The sequence below is a fragment of the Sinohyriopsis cumingii genome, unplaced genomic scaffold (genome assembly GCF_028554795.1).
Source record: "Sinohyriopsis cumingii isolate HCF-2022 unplaced genomic scaffold, ASM2855479v2 utg001437l, whole genome shotgun sequence".
NCBI lineage: Eukaryota > Metazoa > Mollusca > Bivalvia > Unionida > Unionidae > Sinohyriopsis > Sinohyriopsis cumingii.
In genome coordinates, this window is record NW_028315999.1 from 1,864,077 (window position 1) to 1,882,970 (window position 18,894).

Genomic DNA, 18,894 nt, shown 5'->3' on the forward strand with positions numbered 1-18,894 from the left:
TGCAAGAGGACAAATTAGCGCAGAAACAGTCTGATATTATGTTTTAGTCTACAAAATGTGCTTGGGTGGCTATTAATTTTCTCATAGCTCTGTTTTTATTTGTTTACCAAAATTGATAGCAAGTAATTTATATTCATGGTCTATGGATCTAGATTACCCCCCCAGCCAATCTGATGCCAAAGTTTCACTAGTATGTGTGTTTTGAATACATTAAAGAATGGTAGCACACATCAATTTTGCCACTTTTTTGCCTATTGTCTCAGCAGCATTGTGACAGCTAAGAGAGTGAAACTTAATTTCAACAAAGCTTTTCATGGACAAAATTTTTTTAGCTTGGTTTGCTGTCATTAGCACTGTTTTAGTCCCAAGTCCTTAAGAGTCATGAGTCTATGTTTTGACATCAATCCTTTGTTTTAGTGCCAAATCCAATTTACTGTCATAAGTCTATGTTTTGACAGCAATCCTTTATTTTAGTGCAAATACCTAATTGTCATGAGTCCATGTTTTGCCACCAATCCTTCATTTTAGTGCAAATCTCTAATTGTCATGAGTCCATGTTTTGACACCAGTCCTTCTTTTAGTGCAAATCCCTAATTGTTATCAGTCCTTGTTTTGATGTCAGTCCTTCATTTTAAAGCCAAATCCCAAATAGTCAGAGTCTCAGTCTTAATAGAATTCCATAAGACTACTGACAAAACCAAGTGCAGTATTAATACAAATAGTACAGATATGCACAAGGCTGTTAGTCTTGTTTGATTCTGATATCCAACTTCATTTGAGCACTGACAATGAATAACTCACCTAATGAACCTAGTAATAACTGCAGAAAGCATTAATCCTCTTTGCTCAAAACTGAGTGAATGTTGCATTTGTCTTTACAGAGATATATACACTGCTGAACATTTAGCACTTTTGCTTTTGTTTTTTGTGTTTTTTTCTCAAATAGCAAAATCAACAAAATAAAATACCCATGAATATCAATTTTCTATCCAAACCATGCAACTTGGTACAGATGAATTTAACATGATTCAAAGTATTTAACTTTCTGATTAATGGATATTTTGGAAATGCAAAGGATCCAAGCAATAAAAAAATAATTTAAAAATATGAAAGATTTTTATGTACTTTCTCACACAACTCTTAGCTGAATATAACAGCAAAAAACAATCTGTAAAACTTTCATAACATTTGCACAAGTTGTATATATATATTACTCTTAACAAATACACAAAAGAAAGGATGTGAGTGAAATTTGTAGTACAAGACAATTATTGAGATCATATTGATATTCCACATAAGAAAGTCTGCAGACCAATTTATGGCAGATCATAAAATGCTCAAGATTTACAAATATATCAAACACCTTTCACAAACTTTATTATTTTCTTTACCAGATCTGTCATTGAAATTAGCTACATTGTATAATAATTGGTCTTTTTCATTTAACACAAGTGGACTACCTTAATGGGCATCTCTCTATAAAGGACACTTTCAGGAATCACTAGGAACAATCCTATTATATCTCCTGCATGTCAAAGACCCTCTGGAATTCCCTGGAAAAAATCCTTTATATGTGTCCTGCATATCAAGGTAACTCTGGAATACTCAGCAGAAAAATTATGTATATGGCAGACACTCTGGAATCTCCAGAAGAATTCTGTTATATGTGTCCAGTACATCAAGGATACTGGAATCCCCAGGAAAAATCCTACTGTACAATTCCTGTACATTGAGGACACTGGAATTGTCAGGGAAAATCCTATTATCTGTGTCCTTGTGAAAAATCCTATTACCAGTATATGTGACCTGTATATCAGAGGCACTCAGGAATTACAAAGAGGAAAATCCTATTATCTGTGTTCTATTCATTAAGAACACCATGGAATCCCCAGGGGGATGTCTTACTATATTGGTATATCAAGTATACTTGAGAATCCAAGGAAACATTATATATGAACCCTGTTTATAAAGGACACATGTCTAATATGGATAGAGAATGCTTGTATTTGTTACAAATGTATAGATTTTTATGCATTTAAATGGCACTGCCACACAAAATAAAATTTGTGAATTATCATATATAGATGATTTCAATAAACACCTGTTCATATTATTGCATAAATATAGTTTTTGTATTTAAAAAATATTAATTACATATTTATCTCATTAAATTTCAATATATAAGTGGAGGGAGTTTTTGTCTGAAACAGTAAAACCTTGGTTAATGTATATGCATAAAAGTCAAAGTGCATCCAACACATCCTTCATGCAAATAATACTTTTCTATAAAGGACACATTTTTCCTGATGAAAAGTGCTGTTTCTTGCACAATCACAACAAATTATGCCAATGAAAATACCAATAAATGAATCCACAGCATATGATAAAAACATGGAGAATTAACTGAACCCATGAAATACCATTTAATGAATCCAGACTATGTGCGAAGAACGTAAGGAGGTAGACTCAGCCATTGAAAATGCTGGTAAATGAGTCCACAGAATGTGAAAAGAACATAAGGTGGTAGACTCAACCCATGAAAATCTGGTAAATGAGTCCACAGAATGTGAAAAGAACATAAGGTGGTTAACTTAACCTATAAAAATACCAGTCAATGAATCCACACCACGTGCTAGCAATATATCAGGGTTAACTTACCTTACCAAAACATATAAAGAATGGTGAACAAGTTTCCTGCAAAATAATGGTGTTAGTTTCAATACTGAATCAAAGGCTCAGTGAAATCAACACGCCTTGTATTAAAGGTATCAAATATCTAACATTACAAAAATGCCTAATTGGATGAATGAAATCTGTACATTTCATTCAGGAGTTCAATGTTTTATACTGATGAATAATTTAAAAGCAATTCTTTGAATCATGTCTGCAGTCATATTTCTGGAGTTAATTATGTCCTACAGTAATGTTTTTCTTCTTCAAATTTAAGGTTCAGTTTGAATTCAAATTTCCTGACAGACCATTTTTTTCCCCAACAATACATCTGAAAGAACTAATTAACAAATAATTTAAACAAATGTGTAATCAGAGATAACAGAGTTCACTTCTACAAAGCTTTAAGTATTCTCCAGTAGCCATAGTAAACATTAATTTGCATGCTGAAAAAAGTCTCAAACTAAAATGACCCCGACAATGAAGTGCTGGCCCCTTTTCTAATTCAGGCTCTGCATTATGACACTGACACGATAATTACTGACACATTTGCAGTAATTTGCATTATGACACTGACACGATAATTATTGACACATTTGCAGTAATTTGCATTATGACATTGACATTATAATTATTGGCACATTTGCAGTAATTTTCATTATGACATTGACACTATAATTATTGGCACATTTGCAGTAATTTTCATTATGACATTGACACTATAATTATTGGCACATTTGCAGTAATTTGCATTATGATATTGACACTATAATTACTGACACATTTGCAGTAATTTGCATTATGACATTGACATTATAATTACTGTCACATTTGCAGTAATTTTCATAATGACACTGACACTATAATTATCGACACATTTGCAGTAATTTGCATAATGACATTGACACTATAATTATTGACACATTTGCAGTAATTTGCACTATGATGTTGACACTATAATTATTGACTCATTTGCAGTAATTTGCATTATGGCATTGACACTATAATTATTGACACATTTGCAGTAATTTGCATTATGGCATTGACACTATAATTATTGGCACATTTGCAGTAATTTGCATTATGACGTTGACACTATAATTATTGGCACATTTGCAGTAATTTGCATTATGGTGTTGATACTATAATTATTGGCACATTTGCAGTAATTTGCATTATGGCATTGACACTATAATTATTGACACATTTGCAGTAATTTGCATTATGGCATTGACACTATAATTATTGACACATTTGCAGTAATTTGCATTATGGTGTTGACGCTATAATTATTGGCACATTTGCAGTAATTTGCATGATGGTGTTGACACTATAATTATTGGCACATTTGCAGTAATTTGCATTATGACGTTGACACTATAATTATTGGCTCATTTGCAGCAATTTGCATTATGATGCTGAAACTATAATCATTGGCACATTTGCAGTAATGTGCATTATGATGTTGACACTATAATTATTGGCACATTTGCAGTAATTTGCATTATGATGTTGACACTATAATTGTTGGCACATTTGCAGTAATTTGCATTATGACGTTGACACTATAATTATTGGCACATTTGCAGCAATTTGCATTATGACGTTGACACTATAATTATTGGCATATTTGCAGTAATTTGCATTATGACATTGAGACTATAATTATTGGCATATTTGCAGTAATTTGCATTATGACATTGAGACTATAATTATTGGCACATTTGCAGTAATTTGCATTATGACATTGAGACTATAATTATTGGCACATTTGCAGTAATTTGCATTATGATGTTGAGACTATAATTATTGGCATATTTGCAGTAATTTGCATTATGACATTGAGACTATAATTATTGGCACATTTGCAGTAATTTGCATTATGACATTGACACTATAATTATTGGCACAGTGGCAGTAATTTGCATTATGCATTGACACTATATCATATGCATTAGAACTGCATATACCAGCAGGGAAATTTTCACAAACCATCAAAACTGCATATCTGCCATTGTTCAACCTTGCTAAGTGCTACTGGTGAAATGTATTTAATAACTGAAAATGCAAGAAGCGTACTGTAAATGGTGCAGTATACACCCAGCCCCATGTCTGACAGTCCTTGAAGTAGATAAGTAGCAGAAATTTTCTGTGCAGAACCACTTTTCTTCTTTCAGTCACATGGACCATAACTGTTTGCCCTCCAAATCAATAGACATCTGCCTTATACTATACTAAATACAAAATTTGGTAACTAGAGATGGTGGACAACTTGAGTTAATACACAGAAACAAAATTGGTAACAGATAGATCATTTTGCTGGCACACTTTAGATGTTTCTAAATAATTACATCCACCCAGTGAGATAATGAATTTTACTGGTTTTGTTATACTGACTGCAACACTCATACACTTACTCATTTCTGATTGGGAGATTCATTAAATATGGGGCAGGTTTGTGCACTAAGTAATAAACATCATGTGGTCATAAATACAAATACTTAAATACTGATAGCAGGTTATAAAAATGGAGGATTGTAAGCATGTGTCACTAACAGATATGCATCCAATTATCAAGTTTCATGAGTGCACATAGATTTCAAGAAAGTCACTGAAATATGAAATATAGGTCACAGAGACATCTTCTTACAATGTATGATGTAAACATTGTCAAAATGCAGACACTAGTCATGTTCTATAAGTCTAGGTAGGATAGTATACATACCAAAAGCTCACATGGCCATGAGCCAACACAAAACTTAGCAAAAGCAAGTAAAAATTTAAATATAGGTCACAATAAGCTTCATTTAGTGAATGGTTTGGTTGTATCAAAAATGCTTATCATCATCAATTTCATGATTCTTGCATGAACAGTGCATAAGAAATTAACAACATGAAACACAAACTTTAACCCAAGTTAGTGAAGCATAAAGTATGGAATATAACGACCTACTACTAAACTGAAGGAGTACTCATCAAAATGCATTCCTCACCAAGTTTCATGATTCTAGGTCAGACAGTATGTACACAGCATGCAAAAAACACTGCAAAGAGTTAAATACTAAAACTTAACCTAAGCCCTTTTTGTAGGGGGGTGAGGTACTAAGAGCTATACAATCATCTAATTTAATTATTCAAGCACGAACAGCAACAACACACAATTTAATTCAAGTTAGTGAAGCATTCAATATGGATCAAAGTGATCTACTTTTAAGATGCAGGCAAAGTACTCATCAAGATGCATCCTCTCTTTAAATTTCAAGATAATAGGAATAACAGAATAATATAGGAGGAAACAAACCTATGTGGCCTTGACGTAAAAAAACATCATAACAAACCTATGTGGCCTTGAGGTAAAAAAACATTGTAACAAACCTATGTGACCCTGAGGTAAAAAAAAACATTGTAACAAACCTATGTGGCCTTTAGGTAAAAAAACATTGTAACAAACCTATGTGACCCTGAGGTAAAAAAAAACATCGTAACAAACCTATGTGGCCTTGAGGTAAAAAAAAACATTGTAACAAACCTATGTGGCCTTGAGGTAAAAAAAAACATTGTAACAAACCTATGTGGCCTTGAGGTAAAAAAAACATTGTAACAAACCTATGTGGCCTTGAGGTAAAAAAAACATTGTAACAAACCTATGTGGCCTTGAGGTAAAAAAAACATTGTAACAAACCTATGTGGCCTTGAGGTAAAAAAACATCATGATGAGTTAAATGAAAAAAGTTAACACAAGTAAGTAAAATGTAAAACCTAGGTTGGTGTATTTAACTGTTTCAAGAAAGGATGAATTTTACATAATGTAAAAACAATTCAATGACATGTTGTTACTGATTATTGTACATTTTGTTGTGCTAGACCATAACACACAAAATGAAGGAAGTAGAACACTGCCACAATATGTCCAAAAAATTTATAACCAAATGAGCATTAGCTAGAAATCTGTTCATGAAACAAGATGCATCCAATTGACAGACAGGCAGATGGATGGATGGATGGATGGACAAGGGTAGCACAATATATTCTACTATTGTGGTGGCATGGCAAACAAATTCACCACATTTATGCCTAAACCAAATCCACATTTATTTCTTGATCAAATTCACCCAACTATTCCTAAATCAAATTTACCACATTTATTCCTCAATCAAATTCACCATATTTATTCCTCAACCAAATTTATCACATTTATTCTTAAGTCAAATTCACACATTTATTCCTAAATCAAATTCACCTTATTTATTCCTAATTCAAATTCACCAAATGTATCCCTTATATTAAACTCACCACATTTATTCCTATATCATATTAAAGATGCAAGATTCCTCAAACTCATTACACTGAGAAAAAGAGTGCTGCTGGGATGAATTTTTGCTTTATACAAATTTAATGAGAATGCATTAAAAAGGTAAAGCAGGAGGTTTGTGAATCAGGCATATGCACTTTTCATGTACATATTATAAAGACTTGTAATATGTACATCATACTTTATTTACCCCACAACATAGGTTTAGAGGAGGTTATTTTAACAGCCATAATATTTCATCAATTTGAACCCAATAAGGAAATTGTGCTCATCAGTTGCTGGTTGGAATGGGCCACTAATCATCTCAGAATCATTAACACTACAAATATTTCAGTAACAGTTGCATGGATGTTTCTGCTTGTTTCACAAAACAATTCTACATGTTTACAAGAACCATGCATATTTAAAATGTATTCCAAACTATTTGCATTAAATTCTTCTTTAATTATTTCTTGCATGCTAAAATAAAATCTATCAGACTGGAATTTAACTGAAAATCTGGAATTCTACTAATGGAATAAACTATGTTGTTAATTTTCAGAGTGCAAAGTGGCAAGTTTTCAAAATCTGCCAAATATGTTTAAATTTGCAACATGCAAAATACTTGGTATATATTATATCTAAATGATATTTTATTGATTATACAAAAAATACTTCTGCAGCACAATTTGCATGTTTTTTCAAAACAATATTATGGCTTTTCTGCAGTTAATTAAACTTTTTGATTACAAAATGTTCACTTTGTTATGGAGTTCAAACTATGTCAAAGAGTCAATAAAAGCTTCATTTCTTTACATTGTTATTTTTCAAGAGTAAAGAATTTGGTTAAATAAAAAAGAGAAAATGAATTTGCTACAACATTTTGTGGAAAATAATTTTGCAGCTCTGAAATTTACAGCTATTCATTTGGCTTCTATTATCTTATAAGACAGAACATTTTGTGTGGGAACTTTAAATTCAAGTTGTTGTTGTTGTTGTTGTTGTTGTAGGGTTTAAAGCCATTTATCAACACATGATACATGGTGGCCAGTATTAATGGTGGAGGAAGAACCCTGGAAACCCCCCGGAAAGAACCACTGACCTACGAGACTACTAGCAAGCTTTCTCACATACCCGCTTTGGCCGAATCCAAGACTCAAACCCACTGAGACAGAGGTGAGATGGCTGTGATCCATAACGGAGAGCACTTTAAACCGCTCAGCCACTTGAGGCCCCTTAAATCCAAGAAATCCATGAAACTTACATCACCAATAATAGTGAAATCACAGTAAATGACATTTAATTTTTCAAAATTTAACGTTTTGAAAATGTCTACTGAATATACTTGCATATAAGTCAAGTCAAATGCAAAGAACATAGACCTTGATCTGCTGTTGCATAATGCACTGGCAGATCTGGGGCTACATTGTTTTACTGATTAGTCCTAACAAGCTCCACAGACCCAGCCATGCTGACACAATGAATATCAGCAGATCGGGGTCTATGCCATTTGTGGTTCAATCCAACTCATGAGCAAATACATACAGTAAATTTGTTAAAATGTAATGACACTATATTATGATCTATATTATGCATTTACTAAAGCAACTTACACCGCCAATTTCTAGGTAGGTTGCTGTTGTGATGTTGTCTGCTCCACTGGAAACCAACATGGCAACCTCCTCATCATGTCTCTGAAATATCCCCAAAAATGTTTGTGTAAATTATTTACAAACAGAAGAAATATCACTTTTCTCTATACCAATATTACAATAACACTAAATTAGCTGGTATATGGCAATTATGTATATCTTTGTCAAATTAAAACAAAGAAAAATGCAAGCTGTTTAACCCATAGTTCTATAACCAGATCTAACAGTACTTGGTGAGTTAATATTTTTAGCCTTTTTAAAAAAAAAAAAATGCAACACTCCTGTGAGTAGTTTTTGTATAATACACAACTACCTCTCTCCCTCACTATACCATGGTATTTGGGACCAATAACCACCAGCTGCATTATAAATAGCATAATAGGAATAGCATAATAAACCAAACTATAGCATAGTGGGAATAATCAAAATTGATTAAATGACAGTATATGAAAATGAAAATAACTATAAAACACAAAGCTTAATATTCTTTCCTTTTAACCCATATTGGTGTACATTAGTAATATTCTAGTCTTGGGGTCCAAAGCAGTATCACATTATATCCAGAATTGCGTTATAACAAGGTGGATTATAATGAGGAAAAGTTGTATTATTTCTTTTCATTAAAAAAAAGGTGTTAAATATTTGTCATTACACAGGTAGGTAAATATAATGACAAGGAAAGGTTGTGTAAACATACCACTTCCTGTAATGTAGATTGTATATATATTTTGATATGTATTTTGTTATTGTAAGAAAATTATTTATTATTCCAAAGGAATAGCTAATGTAGGAACACTTATCAGCTGAATGCATGCTTACTGTAGATCAGGATTTATAGATTCAATCAAAAGCTGACCAATACACAATCATGCATACATTCCTCAAGCTTCACCTGAATGGCAGATGCTGATACATTTGTAAGTGAGCTGTAAACATAACTTTTAAACAATCTTGCAATCCCCATTCCCAAACCTTTTCTTAAATCAGGTATGCATTTGTGCAATCTTCTGGAACTGACAATCAAATTCATGGAAGTTTTGTACCTACCTACCATAATGAAATCGCCAAAAGTGTATAGTGATAAAATCTGACTGTGACATTTTTGTGACAAAGCTGTGGAGTTAGTAGGCACAGATAGGATGAAACAAAGTTTCATGTCTTGATCTTCCAGGACATTAGGGGAAAAATGCAAAAATGGTGAAGAAATTTATCAGCAACCATAATTTTCAAGATAAAACCTTGACTGTCATAATAAGATGCAATCAAATTGAGAAAGGTATGTGTACATGGGATCACTCCTAAACCTCAAATTGTTTTTAAGATATAAAGCAGGAACAAGACAAACAATGAAATATATACATGTGACCATGACTGAATCCCAAAGCCTATACATGGTAGGTTGTAAACTGTTTCAGATTTCCAAAGGTCTTACATATTTTTTGTTCTGTAAAAGAACTGTTATTACAATTATCTACATTGCATAAGAATTTTCTTCCTCATTATTTCACAACAGACAGAATATAATTTTATACTGAATCTATATTAGCATTTCTAGCTTTATATTACACCTGGTAAAATGTGATGCCATATTGATACCATTATAAAATAATGATCAAGTCAATCTTAGCTGTATAGTAAGCCATGATTCTACATAAGGACTACCTTAATCAACACTTCTATATCAAGGACACTTGCAGGAATCTCCAAGAAAAATTATATGTGTCCTCAAGAACATTCTGGAATTCCCAGGTCAATATACCATTGTATGTGTCCTCTATATCAAAGAACATTCTGCAATTCCCAAGAAAAATCTGATTATATGAGTCCCGTATATCAAGGACACTCACAGCAAAAACTCTTCTGATGTGTATATCAAGGACACCTGTTTAATATGGACTAAGAACACTTGTTAAAAATGGCATAGTCACAAAATAAAATTTGTTAACTACCAAATATAGATCATTTTGTTAAACATCTGCTCATATTAATGCATGCATGAAATTTTGAGACTTGTATCAAATATATATTTATATCCTTAAATCTCAGTATACAAGTGAAAGGGGTTTTGTCAGAGACAAAAGAACCTTGATTAAAGTATGTGTATTAAGTCAATGTGTATCTAATACTTCCATCATTTTAAAGGATATGTGTCTAAAAAGGTCAATTGTCCCCTGTCCTTTATAGACAGGTTTCACAAGGAAAATGTTCTTTTTGGCACAACTACATCCTAAGATACCTATGAGAATGCCTGTAAATGAACTCAGAGTATGTGCTAAGAACATAAGGGGGATAACTTACCTTATTAAAACATTTACAGCATGGTGGACAAGCTTCCTGCAAAAATAATGGAGTAGGTTTCATTAGTGAATGTGGGGCACATCTAAGGCAACATGCCTGGTACCAAAAAGAAAATGCTTGACAGGAACACTGATATTTACAGAATTCATCTGGCAGACCAATATTCACATAGCAATTCACTGAATTACTTCATTTTCCTAGAGTTAATCATAATGTACTTTAATATTATTTTTCAAATCTATGGTACAATTTTAATTTGATCTGATGCTGAAGCACCTTTCTAAAATAAGACTTTTGAAACAATTAATTAACAGATAAATTCACACAATGTGTAATTAATGATTACACAGTTCGCCTCTGTGAAACTTTTAGAAGTCTCCAGCCACACTGTAAATAGTGATTATCATACACAAAGTTCATAGTCAGGTATCTTGGCATATTGACCCCTTTTCTAATTCATTTTTTTTTACACACAAAAAATCTGTTTAATTTTAACTTTTAATCTTTCTAAAATTTAAAGTATTAACTTGGAATATGTGCCTAATGTGCTGCCATACCATTAAACCACCTACCTTACTAGTTATGCACCAACCTCAATAATTACCTACCTTCTACGGCACTGCATAAAAAAACATTAAAAAATATTCTTTTCTATGATATAAAAGTAGAAGTACTATAATTAGTTGATAAAGTCATAGATTAATGTTGTTTTTGTACAATGTTTTTTTTTCTTTCCAAAAAAGGTCACATTTCTTCAAATCTATTTAGAGAAAAGATAAATGCAGTTTTGTGTTATGTTTTTCATTATGCACCAATTCATCCCATTCTCATATTTATTCATCTGTACAAATTCAAGTTAACCTGTTGACCGTAACCTATCATAGCATACATAGTACAGTCATCAATATGGAAAGTTTAGCATTGAAGAAACATGTCTTGGTATTCCTACTTCCAACTGCATTTGTCAGAAAGAACCTTCTGATGAGGCTAGGATGTATATAGCATGAAAGAATCTATGCATTAATTTTGCCAGGATTTTCACAAAGACTGGGAATTCCCCAGCATACCCCTATCTCACTTTGTCATTGTCATAAGGATGGATTTTCAATTTTTGTAAGGGAGAAGTTTTTATATGAGAATAGTATCTGTGAAAAGACCCCTTATACTGTGTGTGTGTGTATGTGTGTGCGACCAATAACATCAAAGAATATAGATAAAAAGTTATCTTCATTATCATTACATTTTAATAACTAGATAATCAATGAAAGTGTTTCTTTGCTGAATTGTAACTAAAGTGCCTTGAATGACACATTATTCATCCAACTCTATGTTTAATACGACTCTGTGTACCTATATAACTGAAATTATCTATGCCGAAATGACTTTTCTTCTTTCCATAACACTGACCTTGACCTTGTACCTTTTTACTACAAAATAAATAGATTTCTTCCTTACCCCATGTGAAAGACAACCACAGAGTTTGGTTTAAGTCAGTGGTGTAGATCTAATGTCCTTGTGCAGAAACAACTTTTTCTTCTTTCAGTCACAGTGACCTAGCCTTTGTCCTTTCGACATAAAAAACAGGCTTCTTCGTTACCCAAAGTACAAGCTATCCACAAAGTTTGGGAACCTAGGATGAATGAGAACTTAAGTTATGGTGCAGAAATATTTTTTTAAATTGGTTGACCTTGACCTTTGATTATGATAAGTTATCAGTACATTTTCATGCAATAAGACGGTATGTCTTATTAAAATGCAGACACTAACCAAGTTTCTTGATTCTAGGTAGGATAGTGCAAATGATGCATGCTAAAAACTTGTGTGGTCATGAGTTTAACAACAAAAAAATAAGCAAAGCCAGTAGGAGATGACATCTAAGTCACAGTTAGTTCATTTGTTGTAAAGGTCTGGTAGTAGCACAAAACCTAAACCATGTCAATGAAGTGCAAAGTATGAGACATATTACTGCATCAAAATGAACACCCTCATCAAGGGTAATGAAAATGTGAAATCTAGGTTACAGTGACTTTTTTGTAGGGGTGTGGCACCAAGATAAAAAGAAAAACCAACAAGAAAATGAAAAGCTGAACCTAAACCATTAAAACCTGAAACTGAGTTTTAGTTATAAGAATGTGGTACTGAGATGCACATAATTATTAAGTTTGATGATTCTAACATAAATAGAGCTTAAGAAATAAACTTAAACTTAAAGCACAAATTTAACCAAATTCAGTAAAGCGTGAAATATGGGTCATGAGTGTAGTACTCCTCAAGATACATTCCCTTGTGAAGTTTTATTATTCCAGGTATAACAATATTTTTACAGTGTGCACAAATTTGGAGCTAAACGCAAAAACAAACTGTACATTCAACTAAGGCACCTATGTATAAAGTTAGTCCCCTCAGCCCTCTCCCCAGGGGTAGTTGCTATAAAAATCACTCAGAAGGAAAGAAAGGTTGATATTCAATAAAGCTGTACACACATATACATATCAGGGCTTGAAATAACACACAATAAATGTTTAGATAGACTTGCACCAAGAATAATAATTGTGTTCCAATCATCATGGACCTATAAGATCATTCAATTTTGGTTGCAAGACAGTATGCATGTGTGCAGTTTTACCTTTTTCCTCTCGGCATCTTTGAAACACAAGATGATACATATAGCTGTGACCACTCCTGAAATAATTAGACCCAAGAAAAAGGCTCCAATAATCCATGGTGCATCAACCGTAAATTCTGTCCTATCCAATTGAAACTGAACTGTCAGGCACAACTCCTCAAGGAATGGACACGCCATGAAGGTTGATATTTACAAAGAGACTAAAGTGATTATATTGAATAAAACAGTCCCACAGAGACATCAGTTTTAACCCTGGTCTGTAAAACAAAGAGTAGTTGAACTATTATCAAAGATAAAACATTTGAAATCTAAATTAATAAATAATTAGTACAATATTCAAAGCATGCTAAATAAAGACAATGGCTATACTATCTAAAGAGAAAATGTTTGTATAAAAAAAAAATGCAATTATTAATTTGCTGTGTCTGTGTGTGTGTGTGTGTTGGATTTTTAATGTAGCTTTAACAATATTTCAGTCATATCAATACAATGTCTGCAGTTGGCAGTTTATAGTGACGTCTATCACTGGGTCATCATGACACAGACATATGGCATGATATCCCACCCAGTCATATTTTTTTCCTGACACCAGGCTGACCAGTCCTAGCACTAACCTCTTAATGCTGAGCACCAAGCAAGGCAGCCGCTAGTACCATTTTTAAGACTCTTTGGTATGACTTGGCTGGGGTTCAAACCCAAAACCTCCTGCATCCAAGGCAGATGCTCTAAGCACTAAGCCATGTTTACTTTGTATTCACTGTATGACAGGGGTTGAAGTATCTTCTAAAAATATATTTGCCATGCCATACCCAAAAAACTTGTACTCAATTGGATATTACTCAGATATAAAAGTTTACAATTTTAATTACTTAAATTTTTAATGTGAATGGTTGTTTTCTGGAAGTTATTCTGTGACCCTTCTAACACCAGTTGTTATGTAATTACAAAATTAAACCAGTCTAAACTCCCTCTGGTAAGCACTTATTAGTACTGAAGAGTGACAACAAAGAACTTATATGAACTTGATCATAACCAATGAAAAACAAACTCCAAGCAGAAAGTATGGAGTTTGATTGAACAATGTCAGCAATATTTGTGAAATAAACATCATTTTCATTAAAAATAAACAGTGGTCAGCCATAACAGGCAAGGTTAAGGAAGATTTACTTGACCACCAGAAACTTTCACTTGCCATTTTGAGCTGAGCAAATAAATTTTCAACTCTTCATATGGGAACAAAGTTGCATAAAAATTATCCCTAGAGGAACATTAATTTAAGTATATTTAAGTATACACTCTTTTTATTGAAGTTGCAGTTATTTATGTAAATTTGATGCATTGAATTTGATTAAGGAAATGTAATTTACACCTTGGAAGATGGTACATGGTCTAGTTGTTAGAAAACAGGCTACTAGTGCCCAAGGTTCTAATACTGAACTCTTGTTGGTATATGGAGCTGTGTTTCCTAATGCCAATCATATGATTAGGACTAAAACTAGGGACAGAAAAATGAGAGAAATTACTTCTCTCTCTCTAGACAAAAAAGAGGGATTCTTGTGATATAGTTTGGGGGAATAGTGGGGAAAATAAAACACAATTTTCATTGGCAATATACCATTACTGAATCGTATTAATAAATAATGTCTTTACTTTGGACAAGGGGTCTCAAACAGGCAGACCGTGGGCCACATGGGGTCCACCATGCCGTATCTTTTGGTCCACAAAATGATTGGCATCACAAGGTGTCGTGAGAGATAACAAAGGTGGTATGGCCTTTGGACCATCAAAAATGTGCTCATGCAGTCCTCAGGGTGGTTTGTGTTTGAGACCCCTGCTGTAGACAATATATATAAAAAATGTGCATCATCTGTATCAGAATAATTTTCTCATTTTTTGAAATTAAAAGCCACAGTGCTGCAAACTTATTTAATAATGCATAAAAACAGTCTTAAGAAAAAGCAAAAACTTAGGTATATGAAGAAATACATACTTATAAAAAATGTAATGGCAGCAATTTGCATAAGAACTTTACAAAAGTATTAGTATGTTTTTATCTCTTTATTTCTCTTCTATATTTTTGGCTAATCACTCAGTAGTTTCCTGTACATGTATGTATAATTCCAGAAGCTGTTCACACTGTTCAGTCTAATACAGAAATAAAGTTGTCCTATTTGGAATCCACTGAATGTTACCCTACAGACAATTATGTAACTGTCTGACCATTCCAGTTGGTATTTCAACACCTTGTCTTTTGGAATAAAACAAATCACATAAGTCAGTGGTAATACATTCAAATTAATCACAGCTCATTGGGTCATCTTGTCACATAAAATTCAAGGCAGTAGATGATTATATAATGTCCTAAGCTGGTAACTATGTTCATCAGCTTCAAATGGGGCAAATTATAGACTCTGGGCAATTGACTTTTAAAAATCACTTGCCTGACTAAAAATCCACATGTTCAGGTGTAGAATTCCAAATAACTGTGGCATACACCTTTACTTTTGCAATCACTATGTCTTCAGCTTTCCTTTGAGATAAATGCAGTCTGCCTATTTCATCATGAGTTTTATGGAAGAGTATTTGGGGGGCATTGGAGTATATTCATTTTTTTAATTCTGCACAAATCTCAATGTTTCTCAGTGGAAATTGAAAACAGAAATAAAATTGGAAAAGTATTGCTCTCTTTTAAATCAATCAATAAAACAGTGGCTTTAAATTTTTAAATAAAAAAAACAGTGGCATAGAATTTTGTACAAATTAAGGCACAGCAGGAAGGGCTGAATATTAACAGTTTATCAGAGTCTTTCCAGAACTTTGATAGAAATGTTGCATTTTGTTGGTAAGCTCTTGGTTTCTTTCAGGCAAATTTAATAACACTTTGTTTTGACAAGCTCAATGGGCAATACACTTATATTATGTATGGGAAGGACCATAATATAGATTTAGAGGGGCCCTAGGCATTGGGCTATCATATTTTTGAACTCTGAATTGTTAAGTGAACAGTATTTTCATATGCTGAAACCACCTAGTATTACCCACAACTGTATCCTATATGTCTGAGAATATAATCCAAATTTTAGGTTGGAATAAATGTATTAAAGACAAAATTTCACCTATGCCATATACTGTATCTATTCTTGGATGCACTAATTTCAAAATACTGAGAAGAAATAAACCAAATGCACAATAATCATAAAATAGTCCAAAATAATGACAAGTCATACCTTCAGTCATTAAACACACACCCCTTTCTGAAAATACCTCTTTTCCAATATGTAAAGTGAAATTCCCTCTAAAATTTTGTACTATAGACCCCAAGTATATGTTATGGTTGAGCAAGAAATACAGAAAAATGCCAATTTTGAAAAGATATAATGTTATATTTCTTATAATAAATGTCATTCAGGTCATGTATCCACATTTACTCATCTTACATTGAATATGAATTGCTGTTTTAAAATTTAATACTAATTTTGTCTAACCACAGTCTATTCATTTCTGATGATTAAATGCACTGCATCTTAACTGTCATAAAGAAATTTCAAGATGAAAATTATTAATTGATATGGATTTCTACATTGGTGGCCAGGTATTAAACACGGCCATTAGAAAACAGCACCCTGAGTCTAATCATTACAATAGAGGGTAGTAAGAATTAATAGACATGCATAACTTTCATTGTGACATCACAGAACACAACATTCTTTCCAGACTGTATCTGATCACACCTTTAGGTTGATCTCATCCAAAAAATGGCCATGTGCTTTAACACTGATTTTGCTGAATGTACTTCTCTGTACATGTACACCAAGACCTTTCAAAGGAATATGGATGTTTGAGGATTCAAATAAAGTGAATAATTGCCATTTAAAGTTACGTAGCTTCAAATTCTAAAAAACAACACCCATTTCTGAAGTAGCTGGTGCTGAACGCCTACATGACATGTATGACTTTTACTTAAATAAATACATTTTTGGAATTCAATTTTCAGCAGCTTGCAGCACCAAAAAAGCATTCTTTTCATCGATATCTAAATAATTTGTTCGAATGATCCACAGCGATAAACCTGTATTTAACCTTAGTTTGCCTTAGCATCTGTTATGCTCTTAAAAATAGGCGTTCGCTCCAGACTAGCCAAAACCTTAACGTTTGTATGCGATTGTATTACAGGTGTCTGAAATTTTTATCGACAAAGTACGATGAAATTCTTGACAACACGAAATCACCTTATCTGTACTAGAAATATCATAGTAAATATTTACAGAACAGATAAGGTGACTTCGTACTGTCAAAGATTTCGTCGTACATGTACTTCGTTGATAAAACGTTAGACTCCTGTGGTTGCATCAACTACTCTATACAAAACCTTCGGTAACTGGTTCTGTCTATATATATTTCCAAAAAGCTTGACTTTTCTTGTAAACAGTTTTAGTGATAATGTAAAATAGGTCGTCTAAACAAGTGTTCAGCATACACTAACATTCAATTTCTCACTTCTATTCTAAATCGCTCATACGATCAAACGATTGACATGTCAATTTGTTGAATAGCTCTCTGAGTGATAATTACAAAATTTCTCAAATTCACACAGATTCGTTCATTTAAGTATTTTAATGAAATACTGCCATTTAGAAATAAATGTATTACCAGAGAATGGCATCTCATTTGAATAACTTTGGTATCATGCAATGTTGAATGTACGCCGCCATGTTGTTTGTTGTTAACTATTTACGGTGTCGTGAAGGATAGTTTCTAGATTCCCGAACATATTCACACTCACTGCTGCTTTGGAGTACCATGAAAAGGCCAAAATGAGCAAGTGCACGATCTTTGTCTAACGAACGCTTGAAATCATTTCCGTGTTTACAAAACAGTCTTGGGTTAATAATAATAATAATAACGAAGATTTTATTAGAGAAGGTAACTCATTTAGTTACAGAACTAATCTACCTTGAGGCCTTCTAACTTGTATGTACAATATATACAGTATATACAACACGATGTTATACATTTTGCTTGACATTATAGAATGAAGTGATTCTACAATCGAAGTATCATGCCTGAACAGATGAACAAGTAGTCCGAGTTTCCTCTGACCCGGACTAATGAACTGGCATCTGTGGACACATAAACATATAAAATATAAAATATCACCCTGTATTGAAAAATTCAACTGTGAAAATGATGACAAAGCACTGAAAAGCAGGTGGTATATATATTACTAGAACTGTTCAACTTTCTTAACATTTCATCCATTTGAGACATCGATTATGAAAAGAAATGATAGGAACATAAATTATGTCATTGGTGATCTTTTTCATAATAATCGATCTGGCTTTCTACCGAATCACTCT

General features: G+C 32.9%; 1 protein-coding gene across 1 annotated transcript in view; it reads right to left on the reverse strand.

Annotated features, from left to right (window-relative positions):
* Nucleotides 1–18,303, reverse strand: part of LOC149772500 (uncharacterized) — a 113,390-nt gene extending 95,087 nt beyond the window's left edge. The window contains exons 1-4 of the mRNA XM_089947710.1: nt 18,188–18,303; nt 13,538–13,794; nt 10,912–10,947; nt 8,575–8,655 (exon numbers count right to left, since the gene is read on the reverse strand). Coding sequence (XP_089803836.1) covers nt 8,575–8,655; nt 10,912–10,947; nt 13,538–13,714 — 294 coding nt within the window. The 5' untranslated portion in view covers nt 13,715–13,794; nt 18,188–18,303. The remainder of the gene's footprint in view (nt 1–8,574; nt 8,656–10,911; nt 10,948–13,537; nt 13,795–18,187) is intronic.
* Nucleotides 18,304–18,894: the final 591 nt, after the last annotated feature.